The sequence below is a fragment of the Hippocampus zosterae genome, chromosome 17, assembly GCF_025434085.1.
Source record: "Hippocampus zosterae strain Florida chromosome 17, ASM2543408v3, whole genome shotgun sequence".
Taxonomy (NCBI): domain Eukaryota; kingdom Metazoa; phylum Chordata; class Actinopteri; order Syngnathiformes; family Syngnathidae; genus Hippocampus; species Hippocampus zosterae.
In genome coordinates, this window is record NC_067467.1 from 714,449 (window position 1) to 736,837 (window position 22,389).

Below are 22,389 nucleotides of genomic sequence, written 5' to 3' on the forward strand. Positions count from 1 at the left end.
CACTGCAATTGCATCACTCCTATCGAAAATCATTTTGACCAGATCTGTGTTGATCACGAATCATTGTTGGCTATCATGAAAGTATGAAAATGTGACCTTGCACATTCCAAAGACTCTGCGTCTCACAATTGCTCATTTGATCAACCATAACTAAAAGAACAAGAATACTCAGACCCTTAGAATTGCTGAGTCACAGTTACTCAGCAAGCTAGTACCCACCACCCCCTCTGTGTGCGCGCGTGCGTGAGAGTTCAACAGCGGTGACTCATTTCTGAAAAGTCTTGTCTCAAGTCTTCAACCCATGAATTTGCTGAGTCATTGTCATGACTCGGCATTCTGAAACAGAAGTCGGTCCTTCCTCTTTGGCATGGAGCGGGAGGGGTCTCATGAGCACCACGTGTCGCAAATGGTGGAAATGACCTCAACAGTCATGAGGCTGGTTAAAAAGTAAAAAAAAAAAAAAAAACAAGGATTGCACAAGCTGTACAGAAACTTGATGGCCACTGCACTTTACATTCATTGCAAGTCAGAGAGCAGTGATTCCAAATGCTCATACGATGTACGATGTAGTAGTTCGTTCACTCTCAAATGTTTATTTCATTTTGAACCTGGCTTGTACAGTACAACCTGACCGCCTAAGCGTCATTTGCTCATCTTCCATCATCTTAACTCTTTTTTTTTTATGCCGTAGGGATCCATACACTCTTCCACTGGACGGCATTTCTCCAAAACTCCTCCAGAACGGAGGGGCGTGTCCAATCTCGGCCGCCATGCTTCCCGTCCTTGTCCGTCTGGCAGAACAGGCGCAAAGTTTTTAGCGGACTGGTGCAGGTGTGCTGGAGGTACTGGCAGCCCTGCGGCAAGAGAACACGATGGCGCGCGTCAGCCGTCTACCTTGCGCATTACGGACGATGGTTCGTTGCTGCACGCAACGTGGAGAGGCCGTTGGTGTTTTTCAGGCCCTCGGATGTGTCCGAGTAATGCTCACCTCGCTGGTGCCCCAGTACCAGATGGCCTTGATGACACTGTGATTGGCCAAGGCCTTTGTCAACGGGTCTCTCCTTCCCGTAATGATGTTCACCAAGCCCGCTGGCAGATCTGAAGACAGGAGCACCTGAGGGAAAAACGTTAGGCGAGAAAAGCAATTATAGTGTCGTATTGTTCATTTCGGTTTGTCTCGCTTACCTGAATGATCGCCAATGCCGGCAGCGGATACTCGGGACTGGGTACCATGACGATGGCATTGCCAGAGGCGAGGGCTGCTCCGAGAAGCGTTACGGTGGACAGAAGGAGATGCTCGTCGGGAAGCACCGCGCCCACCACTCCCATCGCCTCGGGGATGGAGAGACCGGTGCCGGCCTGCGGCACAGGCTGAACGACGGCAAAGATTGAAATCAGCATGTTTCTAAAATTGCAAAAAAGGATGAATTTGTGTACCAGAGTTCCGCCGTGAACTTTGCCACAGTAGGCGGCCCAATCACCGAGCCGGGCGATACTGAGCTCCACCTCCATGAGGGCCTCTTCCATGGGGAGGCCAGTTTGGGCACAGATTGAGGCTGCTAGCTCCTGCCTTTTGCCTTCAAGGCCCTTGGCCAGAGATAGAATGTGCTGGGCGCGGGCGGGCGGACTCTTTTTCATCCACCTGGAGGAGAAAAGTCACAATGGGGAAATAGAACCTCCGGGAAGATCACAACCACGGCGTGCTCGACAACAAAAGCGGTGTATCGATAGCAAATGGGGCAGGATGAGAGGCTATTCTACAGCGCGTTTGTGATTTTTATCGTCAGGCAGCAGATTCAGGTGCTCAGAAGCTATCAATGCGGTTGTTTTGAGTTAGTTCCTCGGAGTCATCATCTCAAGTTAGACATTAACCGGCAATAAACCCAAACAGCCAGAAAAGTTACACAATATAGCAACAAAGCTAAAAAAGGTTACACAATATGCCGACAATTAGCTTCACCCCGTGCAGGTTTGCTCTTTGAGAGCAGAAGATCAAATTTGGCAGCACAAATTGGTCACGTTCACCCGTTCACCTTTTTCCGAATCGAGAACTGGCTCATTCATCTCGGCTTTGGCTTGAAAGGGAGAAGGAAAGAAAACTTTTTCACAAGACAACTCTACTGAACTTTGAATATTTCAGAGAAAGCTCTCAATAGGACTTTAAATACACATATACATTTGGGCGGCCCGGTAGTCCAGTGGTTAGCACGTGGGCTTCACAGTGCAGAGGTACCGGGTTCGATTCCAGCTCCAGCCTCCCTGTGTGGAGTTTGCATGTTCTCCCCGGGCCTGCGTGGGTTTTCTCCGGGTGCTCCGGTTTCCTCCCACATTCCAAAAACATGCGTGGCAGGCTGATTGGACGCTCTAAATTGTCCCGAGGTATGAGTGTGAGTGCGAATGGGAGTTTGCATGTTCTCCCCGGGCATGCGTGGGTTTTCTCCGGGTGTTCCGGTTTCCTCCCACATTCCAAAAACATGCGTGGCAGGCTGATTGGACGCTCTAAATTGTCCCGAGGTATGAGTGTGAGTGCGAATGGGAGTTTGCATGTTCTCCCCGGGCTTGCGTGGGTTTTCTCCGGGTGTTCCGGTTTCCTCCCACGTTCCAAAAACATGCGTGGCAGGCTGATTGAACACTCTGAATTGTCCCTAGGTGTGAGTGTGAGTGCAAATGGTTGTTCGTTTCTGTGTGCCCTGCGATTGGCTGGCAACCGATTCAGGGTGTCCCCCGCCTACTGCCCGAAGACAGCTGGGATAGGCTCCAGCACCCCCCTAGTGAGGATCAAGCGGTTAGGAAAAAAAAAATCAACTGAACTTAAATAAATTCTGTTGATATTCACCCAAAACGTCAACATTCTACGGCCTTGAAATACCCGCCAACAGGCATCATCGGCTTTTGTTTGTTTGAGTCTCTGCTGGTATCTCACCCTGGCTGAACTTTGACAGCGGCCTCCACAGCATTGCGGACATCTTTCTGGCCTCCATCGGGACAGTAGCCCAACGCATCGCCGCCGCCTTGAGGACGCACCACGACACTGGCGCCAGACTCCAATTTACACGCCTTGCCAGCCACCAAGTGCGCGTAGGACTTCAGGGTACTGATGAGGAGCGAGAGAGAGAATCAAGTAAATGGCTCATGTACATTTAAGCCAACAATTAAAAGAGAGGGGGAAAAAAAACACACACCCGGCAGTCTCATCCGGAATGATAACCGGGGGCGCGTCAGTTCCAAATTTGGCGTAGTCCAGGGCGACAGGGGAAGCACGAGGGAGAACCGAGGACGAGGATGGCCGCAGAAACTGATACAGACCCTGAAAAAAACGACGACGACGATCGTTTCGCCAATCTACGTGCACCCGCTTTTGTTTGGGTAAAATGTTGACTTTGTGGAGGAGTCTGATTGACAACATCTTTATGAAAGAAATCCAACGACAACAAGTGTCACAAACTACTGAAACGCACCTCCTGCCCTCCATCGGTGCACGTGCCGCTGTCTTTGTGACCAGAAACGGGCAGACACGGATCAGACAGAGGGTGCGAATTCACCCACACTGAGCCCACAGACAGACTGAAGACAGCCAGAGAGAAAAAAAAAGACAGAAACATTATACAGCGGCTTTAATGAGATGTAAAATCCATCCCTCCATTTTCCGAGAAAACCCACGTCGACGCTACACAGGGGAGGCCGGAGCTGGAATCGAACCCGGTACCTCTGCACTGTGAGGTCGACGTGCAAAAGGTCAAATCCATGCAAAGAGAACGCCATCCTTGGTGGCGGCAAAAAGCGAAAGAAAGAGAAAAAGCGTCGCCGTGTGAATGCGCGTGCCTCTTCGATGTCTCCAGAGCCAGAGTGAGGTCTTCGGTCCAGATACAAGCCACTTGGCCATGTGGACTGTGATTCCCTGCGGAGAACACACAGAGCGTGAGGGCGGCTCTCATCTTCACGCGTGGTTGAGAAGCATTTTTATTACCCAGAGTCACTGCCTCTGCGTGACTTCGGAAGGTCACGAGAGGAAGCAGCGGCCCGGGAGAGGGCGTGACCACACACGGCGAGGAGGGGGCGGCTCCACACAGCACCGTCGGAGGATATTGTGTACTCGAGGGGACGGCGCAGGACTGCACCAACTGAGGGGGCGAAAAAAAGCAAAACATGACACCTTCATTCAACCAGCCGTACGGTATACCGATGGCACTTGAAACGCCGCCGGCCTCAGACGGGGACATCTGATGTGCGAAAGGGGGCGGAGCAAATGCGTTATGGACCAACCGTGGCCCCCTTGTTTTGAGCGTCCTGCACCGCAGTCTCCACGAGCACTCTGACGCCATCTCCTGGAAGCGACACGCATTTCAAGGCTGCCATGCGCAACCTTAGATAGGCCATCACGCTGTCCAGTATGCTCTCCTGCACGCACAACACCCAGTGCGCCTGCAAATAACGAAGGAACAAGACTGTTAGCACCACCAAAAAAATAAAAAAAAATTTAAAAAGCATCCTAAAGTGACAAACGGCCACTCGGCTCACTTCTTTCTCCTTCTTGAAGGCCGTCTCTAAGACGTCATCTACTGCGCTGTTGATGTCAGCAGACTCAAAGATGATGATGGGACACGTAGCGCCAATGTTCGGGGATACACAGACAGGAAGTCCCATCCCTGCTGTAGCTTTACACAGCTTGACAGCATCCTAAAAAAAAACAACAACAACAACAAATCACATGGTTCATTGATGATTCCACAATGCTTATACGCGCACCTGCTTGTTGCCGCTGTAGGTGACGGAGGCGATGCTGGAATTCCGGGCCACATCGGCGGCCAGCGACACGTCGCCGCCAGTTAAGACGTTGAGGGCTCCAGCAGGCAAGCCGGCGGCCGTAAAAAGCTGAGCCAATAAAAGTGCCGGAGGGGCGGTGCTTTGGCCGGGGACCACCGTGACAGAGTTGCCTAAGGGAGGACGCGGATTTATACGAGTAACTCAACAACATATTGGAATTGATCAAATATGAAACAAAACTTGGGTTTGTGGAGTAAGTGGAGTGCGTTTTTGTGGGTTTTTTTTTTACCCATGGCCAGTGCTGGTAAGACTTTGAGCATCAGGGAGTGGAAAGTGCAGTCGTCAGAGACGGTGACTAAAACCACACCTGTGAAACAGGAAGAAAATCAAAAATTAGTGTTTTAAAAACGGGATAACGGTCTCCTATGATAGGGGAAATAAACATTTTCCTTTATGATATGTTTCGCTAGTCCAGGCATGTCCAAAGTCCGGCCCTCGGCCCCCCGTCATAAAATCAGTGCCGTCTGGCCCGCAGGTTGGGCGCAATGGAACACGTGTTGCATTGACTGAGGTCTCGTCGACTGGTGAGTGATGTTTCATAGAGTACTGCTTCCCTCTAGTGGCTAAATGAGTAATAGCATTCACTAAATGAGTAATAGCATTTAGACACTAGAGGGCATCACTCACGAGTTAACAAGACATCACTCCGTGTTTAGATTGACTGATATGTCATATTTCAAACTCCTGTTTCAAATGAACCAAAAGAAATTCTGAAGATTGTTGAAATTCAAATAAAAATGGAAATGTGAAACAGACTGGCTTACTAAAATGTGTTGAACAATATTGTTGTTCAATGTAAAGAATGTCAGCCAAGGTCGGCCACCCGACATTTTATCACATAAAATCTGGCCCCCTTGGCAAAAACTTTGGACACCCCTGCGCTAGTCTGAACATGGCATTCCAGTTCATGTTGCGCTTGTGCAATATTAATTTAAGCAGTTGCCTCAGAGGTTAGATCGCGACCAATCACAGCTCACCTGTTTTCGGGGATTGGTCACGTGACCTTAGCGAACTGAGCCCAGAGGCGCTGTGATGTCATTTTCAGTCGACAGCAAGTGGCAAAATGGCCGCCGCCTCAGATGTATTCAAAATACAATGTTTCCTCCCGCATTCCCAAAACACGCATAGGATGAATATTCTTTAAAAACAGGACCCCTGCTTCGATGTGGAACAGTCAGACAGCCAAGAAACCTCTCCGGACTGCGACACGCCTCGACGGAAAGCGCCGGCTCACGTACCCAGCGGCGTCCAGTCGGCGACAAGAGCGTCCCTGAGCTGAGCCGATCCGCTGTAGTACTGCAACAACCGGACAAGGCTGGAGGAGGAGCAGGAGGCTCCGCACAGGTCACACAGCTCGGCCACACTCTGGCCGTGCTGGCCCAGAGCGCTCGCCAACCTGAGGACAGGTGACGCGCACCCGATGATGCATTGAAAGACCGTTCCTTCACCCTGTTTAGGGTCCTCGGTGTATTTCGGAGTACCTGAGCAACACCTTGGACCTCTGGTAGCAGGACAAGCCACTCCAAGCCTCAAAGCCCTCGACAGCAGATGATGCGCATTGCGAAATATCGGCCTGCAAGGCACACACCGTGCTGCACACGACAGCACCTAACACAAGAGAACCGTGAACTGTGTGCGGTTGTAGGCTCCAAACCGGAACTCACCTTTTGAGTCCACCATGGAGCGAGTCTGCCTGTCGAGCGGACGAACAAATTTGCCGGCAATAAACAGACCCAAAGAGCAGGAATGACTCTCTAGCCATGCCTGCGGGCGGAAGCAGATGTAAACCGCACAGTGAGTGGATATGAAAATTGAGTTGGGTAAGTTATTTGGGAGCCCGAAAACCAACTTTGATTTCCCTCACAAAAAAATACTTTGCGCCCCCTCGAAATCTTTGCATGTCAATGTTTTGACGAGAAGGTGCAAAGGGTGTCCAAACTGGGGCCCCGGGGGGCATTTGTGGTCCACCATCCACTTTTCAAATGCGCAATTGATTTCAGAGTGTTGAATAAATGAATCTCAAAGAACATCCCTTCCACTCTTCTCTAATCCGCCCTCAAATGAACACCCCAGCCTGTTGTATCTAGTGGAGGAAGACAGGAAATGCAGATTCAGGACAAAGTACAAAACGATTTTAGTATTTACGTTGACGTTTCAGTGTAGTTCGATAAAGTCAGCATCCCGTGACAGTTCATTACAAGGTTATTTGCACAGTTCCAGCCAGTCACGTGGTTGCCTTGTGAGTCCAAGAGTCTACCAGTGGCTTGCAAAACAGTCAAAGTTAATAGAAGACACATGACACATGCATCTATGGCTTGAATTTAAGACCAGCGGCGAAATGCCAAACTCTCGCTTTAGGTTTCTTTTCACTGATAATAACCATTTTACCCGTGCAGTGGCGGTGCTGGAGGTTGCGGCAGGTCCGTACTCCATACTCTGAAAAATGTCGTGCACTGTCTTTGTGGTGGTGCCGGCCATAATAGTCGCTGCTTAATGGTGTAGAAAATATCCACAATGCCCGTTAAATCGCTTCTGGGTGGCTTTAAAGAGCCAAACCTTTGCTTGAAAGCACCAACTCTGCCTCAAGTAGGGCTCGAAAGGAGGCCAATCGTCATAGCCAAAGTACGACTTTGCAAAACGGCCGACTTACAACTTGATGCGAGAGGAGTCGCTCCCGATTACTTCCGGCTTCGACCACCATTTTTGTACAGTATATTTGCTGTATACATTCCTTAATTTAAGGAATAATTGGTCTGTCGTTTGCTTTCAGTTCCTCAAAAATATTTAAAAACTCGTGTATTATTGTACTTAGCTGTACAACAGCGGTTTGATTATTATTAAACGAACGCGTATGATTTTACAGACCCAATGGACGATTAAAAGCCCCTATTATGGTTTCCAGACGGAAAGATTTTGTCAACGTACCGCGCGTGCGCCTTGAGAGGAAAAGCAGAAATAGTGAATGATACGCGGTTTTCAGCTGACTTGGCTCGTACTGCAAACGAGGGTGTTGGTTGCTTTCCAATATTGATGGGATTTGACATAAAATGCTATCGGTGCACTGATTAATAAAAAAACGACGTGCCATTCTGTGAAAATGCCCCGGAGAAAGGTAAGGCATGGCTATTCTTTGCTGCAAAGCCTTTAGAACAGACTGCAAGCTGGCTCCCATAACGTCATCGATTACGTTATCCCATTTAGGATGGAAACTGAAGATGTGTGCAGTGATCGGCGAAATGAAACAACGCACATTTAGTAGCTGTTAATGTGCTTTGAGTACACTTTTGATATCTGGTTATTGGTTAATTCATAGGAGCTGCTCTAATGTGCTCATCGCCTTAGCAAATATTCATTTCCTGGTTGGTTACATTTGTTGCTGTGTTTCTCGCAAAAAAAGGCCGTTCGCCTTTCGATCTGTTATTTACGCGAGTGCGTTGATGCTGACCTCTGCTGCCGCTCATACGACAACTTCGCGTTTGGTCGGAAGGAACAGGCTGTTTTTTTTCTGTTGAGGATGGTGCGACCCTTCCGTACCAAAACAACGCAGTGATTGGTCAGAATCCCGAATCGCCTTGTGCTCATTGGTTCGGCTTTACAGAGCACCGCCTATTCTCTCTTCTCATTGGTCATATGCAAATGAAGGCCGGGCTTCCTTGTTATGAAGTGTCAAAAAAGTGTGCGTCAGAAGCGCTTTCGTGTTGAGTGACGTTTCCTGGGTAATTAGTCAAAGAACATATGATTGTTTAGTAATCTTTTTTAATCATTCTTTGAATCAATAACAATCTCAACAACATAGCCGGTTACAATATTAGGTACTACCACTTAATCTAACAAGAGCCGTAACCGAGCTTCTGTTATATACCCTTGTTGTATACGAGGTAATATTGTGTAATAATGCTCAGTTTGGATTGACACTGTCGAAGAGGTATTCATTTACTTCTACGTATAGTTGAAGTTACCAATGGTGGAATGGACTAATATAATGGCATTATTGTACCGCATGTAACATCGTTATTATGCATCGTAAAAATTCACATTTCGCTTATTTTTTTTTTTAGAGCGAATTGGAATCTAGGGAACGTGATCTCAACACATCTGTCCCGCTACCCCAAGCCGCAGCTTGTGCGTCGTCCAGAATTGTCAGTTTCGGCAGCTTGCATTTTCGATAAATGATGCTTGTTTGAAAAAAAAATGGCACATGTTATTAAGATCGCTCCTATCATCTGATTTGAGCTGTTCATTATCCGTCTTTGGTGATTAGGTAAATGTGATTATTTATTGACAACTTTATCGCGTGGAGATGTGGAGGATATGATGCTCCTCCCCGAGGATGGGATCTTTGTTGGATTATCCGATGGTAAAGATATATCTATAAGAAGTATCATTTTTTTAAAAAAACCACGCCGAAGTCTGTCGTGAAGGACTTCTTTTTCACTTTCAGCCAGGACACTCATTACAGTTGTGTTTTTTCGCGCAGAGGACCACAGGCAGCAGCTCGGACGGGACAGAGGATTCGGATTTCTCCGCCGACCTCGAGCCCACCGAAGCAGTCGGGAGCGCGCAACGACGTAACAGCGCGCGCCCGACTCGCACGTCCCTCCGTCTCAGCCGAAGCACAAGAGGTGCAATATGTTTGCAAGTTTTTTTTTTACTAGTCATAAGATTTAGGTCTTTCAATTGCAAATAAAATGTCGATGCATTTTAATAATTTGAAGTTGAATATAGATTGGACAATAAAGTTGATCTTTTAAATTTAGGGCCTAGAAGGTTTTCATACCAATGCTGTATTTACTGTAATTATGACATTAGCATAGCGTTAGTGGGTCGGTTAGTGATAGACCTTGCTGATGTACAAATTAAGTTTGCGTCACAGCTAAGATAAATAAATAAAAAGTACTGTACACAAGCCACGCCTACCAAACAACCACTACTTCTCAAATTCATTTCCGGAAGTGGTAGATTCATAATATATTGTGTTTGCTTCGTCATGGCGAAATGAAATATGGATAACTTCCAAGTTATGTCCGAACAGTCATACAAAAGTCAAAGCTACATAAATAAACTGGAGGGATATGCGATTATTGCGATCGTACTTTCTTTGTAGTATTGTATAATTTCCTGATCATGATCATATTTGAAAAGACGGTTTGATGTATTTAAAACGTGATGACGATTTACATGAACCTTTGTTCTCATCCCTCTTCTAGAAAACTCGGGCGCCGCACGAAGCGGCTCTCCTGCGCCAGTGGAGACGGCAGCCTCCGCGTGTTCCTCCAGACGCAGGAGCACGCGCAGCCAACAGGGGGCGACAAACGCCACGGCAAAAAAATACCCACTGCGGCAGGGCAGGTTATCCGGCTCGGATAGCGAGGTTCATCATGGTGAGGGTCAACATAAAACCGTCCGCCGTTCATTTCTCACACACTCACAGGACGCTTTTGAAATAATCCACTTGTCGGAGACGCACGGCAAACGCTCGTAAAGTTAACAGCGTTAATGGCAACACGATGGTCGAATCGACCGAGAGGGAAAAGGGGATGAGGAATAGTAAGGAGTCGTTATTTTTCCAACAAAAACCGTTTGAAAAAGAGAAAGGAGCGTCATGCTAAAGGAAAGACGAAGGCCTGCCGGTAATAGAAGTTGAAAATGAGGAGCCACGGCTGAATGGCGAGAACGAGTATCATGCGGTAATTGTAGCATGCTGTGAGTTCAGTCTGTGATCACAGCATGTTCCTGACATAGAAAAAAAAAAAAAGATGAATATGTCATAGTGCATATTGTGTCCTTCCTTCTGTTTTGTCCTGTGATGAATGACTCAACTAAAAATGTAGCCAAAATTCTTTTCGCTCGCCGGAATTTGACATTCTACATGTTGCTGTGCTTCTTCCAGAGGAAATGGCGTATTTTTGTGAAATCTGCACAGTCATACATTTTTTTTAAATTAATTTGAAATCCATTTGTTGTAGTCATGCAAAACTGTCACTGTAGAAATATTTTGAGACATAGGTGTTTTACGGCCTGGGCAACGTTTTAAATTGCACAGTAGAAAATGGTACTTATGATTAAGAACAATACCTCACAACTGTCATAAATTGCAGCAGTAGATCAAGTGAATAGGTCACATTTTGTGCCGAGTTGCGCATTCAAAGGATTTAATTAAAATTTTATTTTTTACTTTTTTGGGGGTTGGGGCGTTCATGGGAAATGTAATGTTTTTTTTTTTAAAAGAAATTTGGGGTTTAAAAAAAAATCTCGCCAATCCCCACATGCATTTCAATGCGATTACATGCATGATGATCGCTATTGGCAGGCCAGTTGCAGTTCTTCTCCTCATTGTTCACTGGAAAGGAAATAACCGAGTATAGAATAACGGTGTTGATTTTGAGACAAGTCTGATTCGACACCATTAATCGCCTCCAATGTATTAAATATAAAATAAAAGATATAACCGCGCCATTGGATGTGTATATACAACTTTTTAGGGATAGCAATGCAAAGCGTCACCCCTGTCTTCTTCTCAGTAAAATGAGTTTGCTATCCCGTATCTTTTAGCACCGGAGGTTTCTAGTGCCCCTAAAAAAAACTTTTTTAATGCGTGAATCCAATGTGACTTGGAGAGGTCGGCGAGAACAAGGACCACAGTGTGTTCTTTCATTTGCCGGCCAAGGTCTCAGAGCTCTGGCAGCATACGCGCACTCACATCAGTCTTGACTGTAGGATTCCTCTGCTTGGTCTCAGCGGTGTGAAGTGCATCCTTATGCGGGGTGCCTGTGAATTATTAGCTTTGTTGACCGGGGGCTTCTCGACCTTGGAATTAAGAGAAAGAACAAAATAATGAGACCTGGAAAAGCCTTATTGAAGTTGTGTGCCATTGTAAGAACATGGGAGGCTAACTTTAGCTTACCGTGTCGCCTCTCCCGCACTGGACGCGGTGTCGTCATTATAATCCAGCCGCCAATCGCAGTCTTCTCTTCAAGATCTATGCAAAGATTTTTTTTTTCTTTAATGACAATTTAGGTTGAGGAAAAAACATGAGGCCCGGTAGTCCAGTGGTTAGCACGTGGGCTTCACAGTGCAGAGGTACCGGGTTCGATTCTAGCTCCGGCCTCCCTGTGTGGAGTTTGCATGTTCTCCCCGGGCCTGCGTGGCTTTTCTCCGGGTGCTCCAGATTCCTCATTTCCCATCGTTAAAAAAAAGAACAGGGCGGCCCGGTAGTCCAGTGGTTAGCACGTGGGCTTCACAGTGCAGAGGTACCGGGTTCGATTCCAGCTCCGGCCTCCCTGTGTGGAGTTTGCATGTTCTCCCCGGGCCTGCGTGGCTTTTCTCCGGGTGCTCCGGTCTCCTCCCACATTCCAAAAACATGCATGGCAGGCTGATTGGACGCTCTAAATTGTCCCTAGGTGTGAGTGTGAGTGCGAGTGGTTGTTCGTTTCTGTGTGCCCTACGATTGGCTGGCAACCGATTCAGGGTGTCCCCCGCCTACTGCCCCGAAGACAGCTGGGATAGACTCCAGCACCCCCCGCGACCCTAGTGAGGATCAAGCGGCTCGGAAGATGAATGAATGAATGAATGAATGAATGAATGAATGAAAAAACATGAGCTGTGTTGAGGTGAACTGAGTCGTTCCATTTAGACAAAACGAGTGCTTTGATGAGACAATTCTGAACCCTTTTCGGTGGCCGTCAATTATTGACCGATTTTGGCAATTCAAGGCAGGGCGAGGTTCCTCTCCCCGGCGACCCGCAGTAACCATTTAGATTTGCCTCGGCAGGCGCGAAGCAGGCAGCGGACCGCGACGAGACCCCTCCCCGCACGCCCAGCGGCAACGCCCCGTCTTCGGAGTCGGACGTCGAGACGCCCAGCCCCGGGAATAATGACCCGGTCTCTGGCGGCGAGGACGTGGTCGTTTCTCAAGAGGAGGATGAGAGATTGGCCAAGGAGCTGTCGCTCAAAGAGGCCGCCGCTCACGACCTCTCTCACCGGCCCAAACGGCGGCGCTTCCACGAGAGCTACAACTTCAACATGAAGTGTCCCACGCCTGGATGCAACTCACTGGGTAACGCATTGATGATTTGAACGTGATCACGTCCGCGGCGACCAGGGGCTTTAGAGCAGCTTCTCTAACCTGGTCTAGGTCACCTGACGGGGAGACACGAAAGACATTTCTCCATATCGGGGTGTCCTCTATATCACAACCTGTCATCTGATGAATGCAAGGTATTTGCACACACGCGACTGTCTTATCGCCGCGAGTGAAGCTCCACCGGCGCAAAGGCAATTCGGTGAAATTTTTCTGACAACTGGCAATATGAAAAAGTAAATATAAGGGGAGAAAGCACCGTGTTGATGTTTTGTCAGGGCAAGGTGTCAACTCGCGAGAAACAAGCCGACGAAAGGACGCTGTCTCACCGACAGGATGAGAATAGACATTCTGCGAGAAATCAGGTACGGGGGCCGGCTGAAAAGTCATCTTCTAATTCTTCGGTCACATCCTTTTTTTTTTTTTGGATGCTCAAATGAGATGCGATATGAGCAAGCATTAAATAATCATCCACACTCCACCAGTGGAACGTTTTTCCCTTCCTGAGGCAAGAGCAGACGCCATTTATTGTTCTGTCGGGGACATTGCACCTAGCGGTGATAAACTAATGAACTGCGCTCGTCGCCTCGTCAGATAATTAGGAAGGTAGACTTTTTTGTTTTTGCGGCGTCGTTCGAGACAACAAGCGAATCTTTGTCCGCTGAGAGCAGCGGTAAGGAAGAATGAACGTCAGGATTGTTTTGTTTCTCTTGGGTGCCTTCAGCGGTCAACTCTCATTGGATTACTTATGCTAATCAACAGCGGTAAACATTTTCTTTCTGTGCAATAAATGAAAAAAAAAAACATGTCGGCTTATCCTTCATGTTGTCTTCTCATAAACGACCCCCACCTTCGTCACGTCCCGGCTGGATTGCCGTCTTTGCACTTTACTTAGGAGTAACCTCCATGAAGCGTCTCCAGTTGCTCCATAATACTGCTGCATAACTCCTCTCTGCTTCGTTCTATGTCTGAATCTGATCTGAGATGGTCTTGCTATAGCAACTCTCTCATCCATCCATCCATTTTCCGAACCGCTTGATCCTCACTAGGGTCGCGGGGGGTGCTGGAGCCTATCCCAGCCGTCTTCGGGCAATAGGCGGGGGACACCCTGAATCGGTTGCCAGCCAATCACAGGGCACACAGAGACGAACAACCATTCACGCTCACACTCACAACTAGGGACAATTTGGAGTGTTCAATCAGCCTGCCACGCATGTTTTTGGAATGTGGGAGGAAACCGGAGCACCCGGAGAAAACCCACGCAGGCAACATGCAAACTCCACACAGGGAGGCCGGAGCTGGAATCGAACCCGGTACCTCTGCACTGTGAAGCCGACGTGCTAACCACTGGACTACCGGGCCGCCTGCAACTCTCTCATGCATACTGTATTTTTTTTTTAACTCAGCAACCAATTACACGATAATCATTTTTTTTCTGCCCCCCCCCCCAAAAAAACGCATCGGTATCAGCCTAAAAAAAAAATACGGTTTGGGTCTTGGATCTGAGCATCCAAGACATGTCAAGACCTGCTCCTAACCGTGGGTGATGTGTCAGACCCCAACAGAACGTCAGCTGCGCTACAAGGAGAAGGTGACGGATCTGAGGAAGAAGAGGAACGCCGGGCTCAATAAGGACGAGAAGGACAAGTGCACGGTTTGTGGATGAGAAATGTGAAACCGGCGCGCGATGTTCGGTCGGGAGCATCCTAACGGCTCGCCTCAACTGCTCAGGATCACCATCAGAGCCACGGGATGAGTCGGGAGCCCCTGCTGGAGAACATCACCAGCGACTATGACCTGGACCTGTTCAGGAAAGCGCAGGCACGTGCCTCGGAGGACCTTGTAAGAGAGAGAACTCATCATCACCCTCCTCTCTTTGTGTGTGTGTGTGGCTGTTTTGTTTTCTTTTGGACTCCCCTCCTCTTCTTCTCACTTTGTTCTTCTACGCGGCCTCGGGAGGTTTTGGTTTTTCTGCATCTTGTCGTTTTCTCCTTCCGTCTTATTCCGCTGAGAAGCATTCAGAAGTCACACCGTGTTGTTTTGACCCCTTAAATGGCTCCCGATTTCCAAAGGCAAACGGACATTAAATATGACCGTGTCGATCGGGGGGGCCTCCGTGGACACCTTCTAGCGTCGTGTCATCACAGTAATAGCCTTAATTAGCGGTTCATTCGCGTTGCGTAATGGAATCGAGCACATAAAATGTGCAACACTTGCGTTTGGATTTTCACGGCGACGGCATTCCTAGCAAATTCTTTCGGCTTTCCTCGCGACATGACACAATTCCGGCGGACGCCGTTTTCAAGCCTCCATTCGGAAGCCGTACTCATCTGCATCCTTCTTCATTGTGTCGCCGGGCGCTCATCTCCGCTGCCTAACAGAGAGTTCTTTTTGCGTTCTCCCCTTTTCTTCTTCCTCTTCTGTCACGGCAACCTATCCCCCCGCCCCCCCCCCCCCCCCCCCGTTCTCTCCTCTTGTCATTTTCCTTTCACCACCCATCTTCATCCTCATCATCCTCTCACGCCGGTCATTACAGGAGAAGCTTCGTCTGGCCGGCCAGGTGTCGGAGGGGAGCAACATGATTAAAATCATTGTGTTCGGACGCTACGAATTGGACACGTGGTACCACTCGCCCTACCCGGAGGAATACGCTCGCCTCGGGAGGCTCTACATGTGCGAATTCTGCCTCAAGTATATGAAGAGCCAGACCATCTTGCGCAGGCACATGGTAACGACTCCTTTTATCTCCATACACCCATCCACCCCCCCCCCCGCCCCCAAAATAAAAATACTAAAAAGCACGGGAGGGTGTACTGCAATAGAACTTTCTCTCTATTCAAAGATACAAAGAAACCATCCACCCATGCATCCATTTTCTAATCCGCTGATCCTCAGCGGGGGGGGGGGGGGGGGGGGGGCATCTTCAACCGGTCGTACTGCACTGTCGTCAATAAAGATCATTCCATTTTAGCCGCAAAAATAATTTCCTCGCTTTCTTGACTTGACTTCAGCGTGTCTCCAAAAAGTTGAAGGAGTGGCCCTTTGCAGCCCTCCAACCACAGTTTGGACACCCCTGGCCTAGAAGCCGCACATATCTGGTTATAAATGTGTTATAAAGGGTGAAAGAAGACAGACTAGAACCGTGATTGTCTCTCTGCTTTTCACATCAGGCCAAATGTGTTTGGAAGCATCCTCCGGGGGATGAAATCTACCGAAAAGGCAACATTTCAGTTTTTGAGGTTGATGGCAAGAAGAACAAGGTAAGGGAAGCCCGACGGCAGCCCCTCAAAACACGTACAGGGAAAGAAATCTGGAACACTACTCTTATTTTTGGGACTACTTTGTACATACAAACGACTATTAAGGTCATTGAATAAGCCTGGAATATAAAACACAGCTATCGTAAACAAGAATTTTTAAACGTTATGGTTATGGACGAATAAAGGATATCTTATCTTATCTTACACAAAAAAATGATGATAAAAATGAGTCGGAATCTTTGATAAGGGCAGAATTTTTTTTCCGGCAGATTTTCTGTCAGAACCTGTGCCTGCTGGCCAAACTCTTTCTGGACCACAAGACTTTGTACTACGACGTGGAGCCGTTCCTCTTCTACGTGATGACGGAGCTGGACAACACAGGCTGCCATCTGGTTGGCTATTTCTCCAAGGTCACGCCCCTTTTTTTTCCCTTTTCGACCATTTGGCTTTTCTTTGCTCCGGGACTTCGCTATAGTCACCCGTCGTTTACTCCTTTGTGTAAATTTGACACCGGAACTACGGTAAGCCCAGGCAAGAGGAGTCCACGGCCACAAAAGTGGGCGGAGCCGGCGTTACCGTACCACTGACAATAGACGCGAATGGCTTTTTTTTTTTTCCAAATCCGGCGCATTTCTCATGCTCTTGCGTATTGTTGCCATATTGAAGTGTCTGTCTGTGTTTGTGTAGGAAAAAAACTCTTTCCTAAATTACAATGTGTCCTGTATCCTCACCATGCCACAGTACATGAGGCAAGGCTACGGCAAGATGCTCATCGACTTCAGTAAGCTTTGTTTGTGCGTGACGACGACACTCCCATGGCAGCACGTTAAACCCTCTTCCTCCCTTTGTCCTTTCAAGGTTACTTGTTGTCAAAGGTGGAAGAGAAAGTGGGCTCGCCGGAGCGACCGCTATCCGACCTGGGCCTCATCAGCTATCGCAGTTACTGGAAGGAGGTGCTGCTGCGCTACCTCAATAACTTCCAAGGGAAAGAGATCTCCATTAAAGGTCAGAAGCGGGTCCAAGGAGATTGTGATTGAAATAATCGCTTTTTTTCGGGGGTTTTGAGACCCGGAATATCAAAATAGCATTTTCTAAAATTGATTGCGGGCCGGTAGTCCAGTGGTTAGCACGTGGGCTTCACAGTGCAGAGGTACCGGGTTCGATTCCAGCTCCGGCCTCCCTGTGTGGAGTTTGCATGTTCTCCCCGGGCCTGCGTGGGTTTTCTCCGGGTGCTCGGGTTTCCTCCCACATTCCAAAAACATGCATGGTAGGCTGATTGGACGCTCTAAATTGTCCCTAGGTGTCCCTGGCAACTGATCCAGGGTGTCCCCCGCCTACTGCCCGAAGACGGCTGGGATAGGCTCCAGCCCCCCCCCCACCGCGACCCTAGTGAGGATTAAGCGGTTCAGAAAATGGATGGATGGATGGATAAAATTGATTGCGAAGTTGTAGCCGCGCGCGCCTCGCACCTTGGACATCGGGGTGGAGTGCGAGTGACAAAGTGGGCGGCGGCTTTGCGATTCGCCGTCGCCGAGCCAAGCGAGCAAGAAAAAAAAATAATAATGAAGCATTTCTACCGACTCGGCACGCGGCGGTGTTGGCTGGAGGAGGGATTTCCTTGGTCGTTCCTTGTTCACGACCCGCACGTTCCCGCTCGAGTCGAATGCACGGCACGCTCTCCGCCTTCGGACTTTTCGCCCGAGAAAAGGTTATGCCTCCTGGAAGCGTCATTTTCTGCCGTAAACCAATTTCACGCGAAGAAGCAAGCGGCAAGTTCTCGGCACGTCATCTGAAATAACGCCGGGGGGGGGGGGGGGGGGGGGGGGTCACAGCATTTCTCAGAAATGACACTCGGTGACTCGGAGCGGCAAATTTGGACCTCACACTTGTGGCGCCGGCGTGCTGTCCGAATGCTACAACGGTAGCGCGCTTGACTGGTGCCGAGTGGAGCCATTTTTTTTTTCCCCACGCTGATGTCTTTTCTTCCAAATGGCTTCTGAGGCATGGCAGCGACCACAAGCACTTCCCGCAACCCGAAAGGCCGCTTTCTTGATTGCATTTGAAAAAAAATCACACGCTGACCTTGAGTCTTTCCTCTTTGGTCCCGTTAGAGATCAGCCAGGAGACGGCGGTGAACCCGGTGGACATTGTCAGCACGCTGCAGTCCCTCCAGATGCTCAAATACTGGAAGGGGAAACACTTGGTTTTAAAACGACAGGTTAGGAAAAGTTGCTTGAATATGACGCGGCGGACATTTTGCGGAGTAACCGGCCGCCCCCTCTGTTGTAGGACCTTATCGACGACTGGAAAGCCAAGGAGCGCAAACGCGGTCACGACAAGACCATCGACCCCGCAGCCTTGAAGTGGACGCCGCCGAAAGGAACGTAGAGGAGCATCTTTTCACACACCCCCCCCCATTCAAAAAGCGGCCACACCCTCTCCGGCGACACCGGCAAGCACACACGCAACAACGTCATTGTTTTGGTTCTTTGCACTCACTCCACTTCCAAGAAAGCTTCCGTTGCTTGCCTCTTTGGCTTCCGTTCATCATGGTCCCATATGAAGCTCTCGGGTGTCCTTCATTGAAAGATTGTCAGCCTGAAGAAGAAGAAAATGTAGCATGCGGTCATGTCGGGCGTGTGACCAATCACTGCCTCATCAACCTCTTCCTTGTATTCCCCGGCATAAAATGTGCACTACTCTTGATGAGCTCTTTTCCAAAACCTTGTACGTCCATTTTAGATGACATATTGGATTATTCTGACTGATGTACTCAAACGGACTCAAGCTTGTTTTGTCCTGGGGAGGGAAAGGGGGGGGGGGGGATTATGTGTAATTCCATTCTGATCATATTCACCAAAATTGAAAAGTATGTACACAATGATTGGCATGGGGAGATTGATCTTTTTACTCTTTTGGGAGGGTGGTGGTGGGATGGTGTTTGCTTTCGTTTTGGAAAAGAGGGCTTCAAGAAACACTTTTTGTCAAGAGGCCGCAGTGCAGGTTCAAATCGAAAACGTTCTCAATCAGAGTCGGCGTAACCTGAAATCAGCCGGACTGAGCTTTGACTGGAAAATACTTGAAAATAATTGTTGAGAGGAAAATTTTGCATCTTATGAGTCATGTTTGAAAAGACGAGCGTTCAAATCGGCCATGTGCGAGCTTTTCATGGTTTCCCGGCAAAGTTCTTCAATATTTCATCATTTTCTACCTCTTAGGTTTCACCACTGTAAAAATGTTGAAATATTCCACATTTTGGTCCTGTGTGAAATATCTTGTTCCATCTTTTTGATTCGATTTGTTGAAGGACGTCGTGTTATTTAAGTTTTAAGAATGTGTCGAGTGTAGAATAACAGTGACGGGATTCTCCCATGTGAATTTGAAATATTGGCGTCAAAATATGTTTAAGGTTGGGAATTTCTTGAACGCTACTGCGCAGGGAAAAGTCATTTACATTTCTGAGCATTTTTCTGTAAAACTGGATTGACAATGCGAGTCCAAGTGCCGTATTCCAGAAGAAAGCCTTCGCCTTTTATTTTTTTCAACCGTAAAACGCTTCCATGAACAGGGTAGCTGAAGATTTGCAATTAGACGTCAAACACTTTCCTGTTGCCGTCGACGCAAAGATGTGAGCGCGAAAGCAACAATTGTTCTTTTCAAAGCTTTTTCAGGAAGCATTTGGTGTTTTTTTTTTTTTGTCTTTATTGGACTGACTGATTTTGGACGGACGTACAGTAGATGTTGGGACAATTTGGAAAGAGTTTAGAAGAGGTTAATGAACAAAACCTCAAGCTAGCAGTTAGCAAATTGTCCTCGTTTGGCCTGCCTTAGTTTAGTATCAAACTCGTTTTCAAACGCTCCTTAGAAATAAATGGTTTCGGGATTTCAGCCCGAGGGTAATGAGCAAAGCGTTGTTCTCGTGAAACAAACAAAAAAACACATTTGCGCATTATTCTCGGAGTTGCTCCCGGTGCTATCGCTCAATTATCTGAACGTTTAGTGGTACCTTCCCATTGTCTTCTGAAATTCTGTATTGCGCCCTCAAATGTTTTGTGTTTTTATTAACCCCACCGAGCATGTAAAAACGATTCTTATTTATGTTGTCACTTAACACAGGGTCAGGCGGCGCGCGTGTTCTCCAAACATGGTGCCTCTCTTAACAAGCGTTGCCAAGGTTGAAATGTCTTTTGTAGTCGAATTGATTTTACCTGTTGGGTTTCTGTGCCTCTCAAATGACAAACAATGGCCACGTTTGGGGAGCGGCGGCTTCAGAAATCCTTTAGCTTTGGTTATTGACAGATGTCGAGTGTGCTTTTTCATCCGGAACCAGCGATGTCATCCCCCAATTTCAAAGCGGCGCGTTCCGTATTCATCGTGACACGGCGATAGGGCGGCAGTGCAAGCTAGCTTAAGCTTAGCATCGAACATGTAGCTCGTAACTTTGGCGTTCGCTTCCGCCTTCTGCTTCCTCTTCAATAAACTCCTGAGCTTTCTGTGGTCTGATGTTTGCATTTACATATAACAATCGAAGGACTGACAGAATTTTGAATTCGGGAATTCTAGTTTTGAAAGTGGCTATATTTGTGTACTTTAGAAATGAATACAAGACAGTTACACTGCCAGTTGAATTAGAGGTTGCATCCCACTGATTTCCCCCCCCCCCCCCCCCCCCCCGAAAAAAATGTAGATACATACCTGTCAACTCATACGGTTTAGTCAGTTTATACGGATTTTGTGGTGAATCTTACGTATATGGCCGTATCGCACAAATCATACGGATTCTGAAAATTTCCGGGTTTTGGGGGTTTTTTTTTACTACAGTACTCGCATTCTACTCGAATGCTTTCATTTCCGGTAACTTTCCAGTAAATCACGTGTATTATGGAGATCTACAATAAATATCATTGAACATTTCGTGTTTTTTTCTGCCGTTATTTTGACATATAAAATGCTTTGGTATGTTATAAGTATTCTTTGCTCTTTATAAGGATTTTTTGGTAGTTTATACAGGTTGGCGCTCCGAAAAGTTGACAGGTATGTATATAATAATTCTATAATTCCTTTTCAAAGAAAAAAAAAACACTCCCTTGCATCATCATAGGGTGCCATGTAAATTATTGAAGGGGAAATTGATTTAGTCCATTTAGGGATCAGCAAAATGTGGAAAAGGTGAAACACAATTTTTGGATGGTTGTCCATTGGTCTTGATGGAAGAACACCATTTTAGAAGCAATATCACAGAACATTCAACATTTTTAACAAATGACCTTTAATTAAAATGGAATGAAAAACAATGCAAACACGTCAGAGGAATATCCGTACAGATGCCACAAACTTTCAGTACAATGTCCTGGCCGCTAGACATCATCCAGTCGGTTCACAGAAACCGATGGCAAGAATTACATTACAGAAGTCAAAAGAAAACGTGACGTCTCCGCAGATGCCGTATCTCCTCGTTTGCATCTTTAATATGAATAGGAGTTCCACTCTTGCATATCTGGGAAAACACAACGGGAAAAGATGGATACTTGTAGGACTTTAACATCAGTTGCAGCAGCTACGAAGGTTAACAGCACAAAAAACGCACACGAGGTTTGCAATTCAACCAAAAAAAAAAAAAAATCAACTGAGAATTCCAACATTTCTACCTTCATCTAAATTTCTTCTCCCCATCAGTCCGACAAACATCTCCCCTTTATTTCCTGGGGACGAGAAAGAAAGCAAGAGTTAAAAAAAAAAAAGTCGGAGGATGACTCGGAAAAATAAAGCTGAATTAAAAAGATTACTTTTCATCTCCAGACTGGTCGGATGGGATAACTCTGGAAGATAGCACAGCGGGTATGCAAATGAGAAGTACAATAAAACAACAGACTCAAAGGCACTCGGCACAATGCCCTGGAAGCACGCTTATTATGACCGTAATTAGATTTGTTTTGTTTTTTAATGTGCTTCTTTACCTAAGCTCCTTCCCATCAGGCCGTGGAACTGCTGCGCTTTAGAGCGTTTGATCAGGTCTGCCAGACGGATGGTTAGCCCCCTTTCTAGTGGGTGCTCCTACACATACACACACACACACACACACACACACATGCATGAAATAAAACAAAGAGCAATCCAACAGCAGCTGTAAGCGTTGTTACCTGCCACTTTTCCAGCGTCCACAGCAGCTCGCTGCCCTCCTCGCGGCTGCCGAGCGGACTTCCCAGTAGGCAAAGAGACTGCGTC

At 47.5% G+C, this 22,389-nt stretch overlaps 2 protein-coding genes across 6 annotated transcripts; one reads left to right on the top strand and one right to left on the bottom strand.

The window, feature by feature from the left end:
* Positions 1-137: 137 nt before the first annotated feature.
* On the bottom strand, positions 138-7,511 carry aldh16a1 (aldehyde dehydrogenase 16 family, member A1). Of its 2 annotated transcripts, none has more exons than XM_052048543.1 (17): positions 7,213-7,511; positions 6,489-6,588; positions 6,306-6,432; positions 6,063-6,220; positions 5,054-5,131; positions 4,747-4,934; positions 4,519-4,677; positions 4,264-4,422; positions 3,968-4,121; positions 3,823-3,898; positions 3,459-3,564; positions 3,183-3,307; positions 2,924-3,094; positions 1,438-1,642; positions 1,186-1,371; positions 989-1,114; positions 138-854 (listed from the first exon to the last, which is right to left on the bottom strand). In XM_052048543.1, the coding sequence occupies exons 1-17, from the start codon at positions 7,300-7,302 to the stop codon at positions 681-683; spliced, it is 2,382 nt and encodes a 793-aa protein (XP_051904503.1). In that variant the 5' UTR covers positions 7,303-7,511; the 3' UTR covers positions 138-680. The 2 variants fall into 2 exon arrangements, with proteins under 2 accessions (XP_051904503.1, XP_051904504.1); XM_052048544.1 differs by lacking the exon at positions 7,213-7,511 and adding an exon at positions 6,970-6,992.
* Positions 7,512-7,758: 247 nt separating this feature from the next.
* Positions 7,759-20,657, top strand: LOC127589414 (histone acetyltransferase KAT7-like). Of its 4 annotated transcripts, none has more exons than XM_052048549.1 (15): positions 7,759-7,936; positions 9,302-9,446; positions 10,032-10,205; positions 12,596-12,880; positions 12,959-13,041; positions 13,183-13,269; positions 14,460-14,558; positions 14,636-14,746; positions 15,441-15,632; positions 16,075-16,164; positions 16,434-16,574; positions 16,852-16,945; positions 17,023-17,169; positions 18,276-18,382; positions 18,454-20,657. In XM_052048549.1, the coding sequence occupies exons 1-15, from the start codon at positions 7,922-7,924 to the stop codon at positions 18,550-18,552; spliced, it is 1,869 nt and encodes a 622-aa protein (XP_051904509.1). In that variant the 5' UTR covers positions 7,759-7,921; the 3' UTR covers positions 18,553-20,657. The 4 variants fall into 4 exon arrangements, with proteins under 4 accessions (XP_051904509.1, XP_051904511.1, XP_051904510.1 ...); XM_052048551.1 differs by lacking the exon at positions 7,759-7,936 and adding an exon at positions 8,686-9,181 and having other exon boundaries at positions 16,906-16,945; XM_052048550.1 differs by lacking the exon at positions 7,759-7,936 and adding an exon at positions 8,686-9,181 and having other exon boundaries at positions 14,636-14,725.
* Positions 20,658-22,389: the final 1,732 nt, after the last annotated feature.